This window comes from Mytilus edulis, chromosome 7 (assembly GCF_963676685.1).
Source record: "Mytilus edulis chromosome 7, xbMytEdul2.2, whole genome shotgun sequence".
Classification (NCBI taxonomy): Eukaryota; Metazoa; Mollusca; class Bivalvia; order Mytilida; family Mytilidae; genus Mytilus; species Mytilus edulis.
In genome coordinates this window covers 46,681,198-46,686,376 of record NC_092350.1, presented here as the reverse complement: position 1 = coordinate 46,686,376, position 5,179 = coordinate 46,681,198, and the positions used below count along the sequence as shown (strand labels likewise).

The following is a 5,179-nucleotide window of genomic DNA, read 5'->3' as shown; positions in this document are numbered from 1 at the left end:
ACCCATTGGTGGCCTTGGGCTGTTTTCCTCTTTTTGGTCTGGTTGTTGTCTCTTTGACACATTCCTCCGTTTCCATTCTCAATTTTATCTATTATATACAAATAACAGGCATTCAAATAAATGATTGCTTTATTTGTATAGTTTAATAATACATCTCCTGGTATCCTGCTTCTATGTTAGGCGAAGGTTAATGTTAAAATTATGTTTTTAAGTCACATATCATGTTGGGGTCCTCTTCGCAGTCCGCATTTAAGCCATGTTGATTTCAATTAAAAAAAAAAGGAATTAAAAAGAAAATGTTAAAACGTCAAAGTTAAATCAGTTTTCTTTATTTTCGCTCCATATTTTACAAGGATTCTAGTAAATTTAATTACCTATAAAACTTTTGAATTAACTTTTATAAGCCACAAACAATTATACCCTCTAGTTAAAACATCTACAATAAGATCCATTTGATCTGCTGTACAAGTGTATTAATACAACCAAAAATCAGTCTGATATCAACTTGAAATTAAACAAAAGAAATGAAACTCTTTATTAGAGAAGGTAAACATGGTCAAGTAGGTATATTTGAACTGTTTACATCTGTTTCTATGGGCTTTAAAAGTGTAATATATGTGTGTAATTTAGTATATACGTATTATGGTATGGAGCACGGGGGTCAACTTCCTATTATTGGGTATACGGGGATGTGGCAAAAATATGGGTCATAGTTTTGCGAGATTTTATATAAAAATTACCCTCCTTTTTAATGACATCTTATATTAAAATGCATTTACGTTTGATAACTATATATTGATTCGGGGTATGATCTACATATCATATATAAATATGCTATTGAGAATCATACATTATTAATGGTCAATTATTATATTAAATTAAATCAATTCATTTGAAAGTTCACCTTTCAAACAAAGTGCTTTTAAATAAGTTCCCAAATGAACCCCGGTGAGTTAGTGCTTATATAAGCATGGGTCATATTTTAAATATTGTATATAAGTATGGGTCATTCTTTCTTAAATATTTATATAACTATAGGTACTAAATTTCAGTGAATGTTATATTAAAATGGGTACGTTTTTTGAGGCAAAAATGGCACACCCCTACCAAGAAAATATCGAAGTTACCCCCCCCCGTGGTATGGAGCGTCGAGATATTTGTAAACACTAAAATTAAAGACAAATTTTTACTAAACAGTCGATTATGGTAGGTACAAATACATGTGGAGCTTTTTTGTGCATCAGTATGATAAGCATAAATTGTGCCAAAAACAATCTTATAGAAAAATAAAAGTCGATCTTTTAAAATCTGCATCTTAAGTGAAAACCTTTCCAATGAGTAGGTGTGTTTGAATAACAGAAAAAGTTTCGTGCTGCTGTAAATGTTACAATTTGAGGTATATTTCTTACTTGTATTCTATTTTACTTTCGTTCACTCATTTATCAATTAATACCCCTTATTTTTTGTCGAGCCTGCAACTTTTGTTGCAGAAAGCTCGACATAGGGATAGTGATCCGGCGGCGGCGGCGGCTACGGCGGCGGCGTTAGCTAACTTCTTAAAAGCTTTATATTTTAGAAGGTGGAAGACCTGGATGCTTCATACTTTGTATATAGATGCCTCATGTTACGAAGTTTCCGTTAGTCACATGTCCAATGTCCTTGACCTCATTTTCATGGTTCAGTGACCACTTAAAAAAAAAATTTAAATTTTTTGTAATGTTGAATTCTCTCTTATTATAAGTAATAGGATAACTATATTTGATATGTGCGTACCTTGCAAGGTCCTCATGTCTGTCAGACAGTTTTCACTTGACCTCGACCTCATTTCATGGATCAGTGAACAAGGTTAAGTTTTGGTGGTCAAGTCCATATCTCAGATACTATAAGCAATAGGGCTAGTATATTCGGTGTATGGAAGGACTGTAAGGTGTACATGTCCAACTGGCAGGTGTCATCTGACCTTGACCTCATTTTCATGGTTCAGTGGTTATAGTTGAATTTTTGTGTTTTGGTCTGTTGTTCTCATACTATATGCAATAGGTCTACTATATTTGTTGTATGGAATGATTGTAAGGTGTACATGTCTAGCGGGCAGATGTCATGTGACCTTGACCTCATTTTCATGGTTCAGTGGTCAAAGTTAAGTTTTTGAGTTTTGGTCTTTTTATCTAATACTATATGCCATAGGTCAACTATATTTGGTGTATGGAAATATTTAATGATCTTTATGTCAGTCGCGCAGGTTCTATTTGACCATGACCTCATTTTCACGGTTCATTGCACAGTGTTAAGTTTTTGTGTTTTGGTCTATTTTTCTTAAACTATAAGTAATAGGTCAACTATATATGTTGTATAGAAGCATTGTTAGCTGTACATGTCTGCCTGGTATGGTTTATCTGACTTTGACCTCATTTTCAAGGTTCATTGGTCTTTGTTTAGTTATCTTGGTTAATGTTAAGTTTATGGTACAGTTGTTATAAAGCTTAGTTTTTTACTTAGGACTATCAACATAATATCAATGATTAGTATAGAAGGCGAGACATTTCAGCGTGTGCACTCTTGTTTTAAACTGAGCCCTTAACGACAGACTTTATTTGTGGATCTTTTTTATGCATAACTGAAAAAAACAAGTATTGTTGTTTGTGTGTATTGTCTCGGGTTATAAGTCTTCAACCTCAGATTTTTTTAAGTCTGTACTTCCACGTATCAAGAATTTGTTAAGTGTTTTTTTTAACTTTCGAAATTTTACCCTGACAATTCGTCAGACAATAGTTTAAAAGAAATTAAAGTACAATATAAAATGATGCTTAACGGTTAGTAGATACATTTGTCTTTTAAAATACAACTGTCTTGTAAGGATCGTAATGATGTTATGTGAATAAATTTATCGGTTGTCAAGAGCTATATTGACAGCTTGTCATTCCTACATTGTCTTCCATTATCACGATTCAAAAAAACAAGGTGGTGTAATGGGGAGATTATGACGGAGTAGAATCCTGACATCCTGATATGAACAGTAACCGACACTTAAGACAAGGCATATGAAGATGTTAACTTGCTATTTTATACGAATTTAGACAAAACAATTAGTTTAAAGCGTACTAAAAACACTCAATTCGGATATATAAGTCGTGTATTTAAAGGTTTGTGGGTATCAATGGGTGATTTATTTGTTGGGCTCAACTTTAGTTTACTGACGACGCTAATAGCGGATTCACTAAAAGAATATTTTCGGCCCTCAAATTGAAAAATGAACACCAGGGAGTCTTCAAATACAATACAGTTATTTCAATGCTAATGCAACTGAAAGTCAACATTGTTAAATGGTGCATTGAAAATTCATCCACATTACGTCTGTTCTTGTGTGTACAATTTCAGAACAAAGATCATGAAACTGATGGCCTAAAATATGTAGCATTATCTAGTCAAAATTAAAGTGACAACAGTTTTTCATTACAATATAGATTCATTAATAGTTTTGTAATATTACAAAGCAGCATGTAATGACCAACCTATATATTAGCTCTTTATTCTAGGAACAAGTAAAAGACCGAGATTAAGTGAAGTGATCGACACAACTGAATTGCGAATTGTAATAATTGGTAAAACTGGGACAGGGAAAAGCGCAACTGGAAATACAATATTGGGCAAGAGTAAATTTGAATCTGGAATATGCGGTTCTTCCATTACATCCAAATGCCAGTTTGGAATGACCACAAGAATCAACCGCAAAATCGTAGTTGTGGGCTATTTGATACAGAAATGACGAATCAGCAAGTTACAAAGGAAATTGTCAAATGCATTGGGATGACTGCGCCAGGACCACATGCTATTCTTCTAACGGTGAACGTTGGTCGATTTACAAAGGAAGAACAAGTTACGGTAAAACATTTTGTTGATCAATTTGGTAATGGTATTTACAATCACCTAATGGTTGTTTTCACAAGAACAGATGAACTTAAAACTGACATCGGGGAATATATCAAAGGTTGTCCTCGGTCCCTTAAAGATATTCTCGAACTTTGTCATAACAGGTATATCCCTTTTAAAAATACACTTTCGGATGACCGTCAAGAGCTGCAGGTGAATGAATTGATAGACAGAGTGGATGAGGTTGTGCAAAATAATGGAGGTGTGTGCTACACAAATGAAATGTATGAAGAAGCAAACAAAACACTGCAAAGACATGTAGATGACGTAAGGAGAAAGATGAAGGAAGAGAAACGAAGAACAGTAAAAATTCTTCAACGCGATCTTCAAATTGAATTTGATAAAAAGTTAACATTGGCGAATGAGGAAAAAGGAAAGCTTGCAGAAAAAAATAAAAAAAATCGAAATTGGAAAGGAAATAGCCGAATCTAGTGAATCAAATACAAGAAACCAGATAACTGTGTTACGAAATAAACTAAAAGAGTATGAGCAACAAGAAGAAACCCGAAATAAGGAACAGGAAGAAAAGTTTGAAAAAAGACTACATGATTTGGAAAGAAAACAAGCAGAACAATTACAAACGCAAACCACAAAAGCATACGAGGATCAAATAGCGCAAATTAAAAAAACAAATGGAGGAAAGCGAGCGCATACGAGAACAAATTGAATTTGATAAAAAGCTTACATTGACGAATGAAGAAAATAGAAAGCTTGCAGATAAAATAAATGAGTGTAAGCAACAAGAAGAAATCCGAAATAAAGAACAGGAAGAAAAGTTTGAGAAAAGACTACATGATTTGGAAAGAAAACAAACAGAACAATTACAAACGCAAACCAAGAAAGCATACGAAGATCAAATAGCACAACTTAAAAAACAAATGGAGGAAAGCGAGCGCATACGAGAACAAATTGAATTTGATAAAAAGCTTACATTGGCGAATGAAGAAAATGAAAAGCTTGCAGATAAAATAAAAAAAATCGAAATTGAAAAGGAAATAGCCGAATCTGGAGAATCATAGACAAGAGACTGTGTTACAAAATAAACTAAAAGAGTTTAAGCAACAACAAGAAATCCAAAATAAAGAACAGGAAGAAAAGTTTGAAAGAAGACTACATGATTTGGAAAGAAACCAAGCAGAACAATTACAAATGCAAACCAAAAAAAACATACGAGGATCAAAAAGCGCAACTTCAAAAAGAAATGGAAGACAGCGAGCACAGACGAGAACAAACGATAGAAGATTTGAGG

At 33.5% G+C, this 5,179-nt stretch overlaps 2 protein-coding genes across 2 annotated transcripts; both read left to right on the top strand.

Annotated features, from left to right (window-relative positions):
- The first annotated feature begins 3,672 nt into the window (after window positions 1-3,672).
- Window positions 3,673-4,362, top strand: LOC139483163 (GTPase IMAP family member 4-like). Its single transcript, XM_071267197.1, has one exon. The coding sequence runs from the start codon at window positions 3,673-3,675 to the stop codon at window positions 4,360-4,362; it is 690 nt and encodes a 229-aa protein (XP_071123298.1).
- A 200-nt stretch (window positions 4,363-4,562) lies between these two features.
- LOC139483162 (homer protein homolog 2-like) lies at window positions 4,563-4,949 on the top strand. Its single transcript, XM_071267196.1, has one exon. The coding sequence runs from the start codon at window positions 4,563-4,565 to the stop codon at window positions 4,947-4,949; it is 387 nt and encodes a 128-aa protein (XP_071123297.1).
- Window positions 4,950-5,179: the final 230 nt, after the last annotated feature.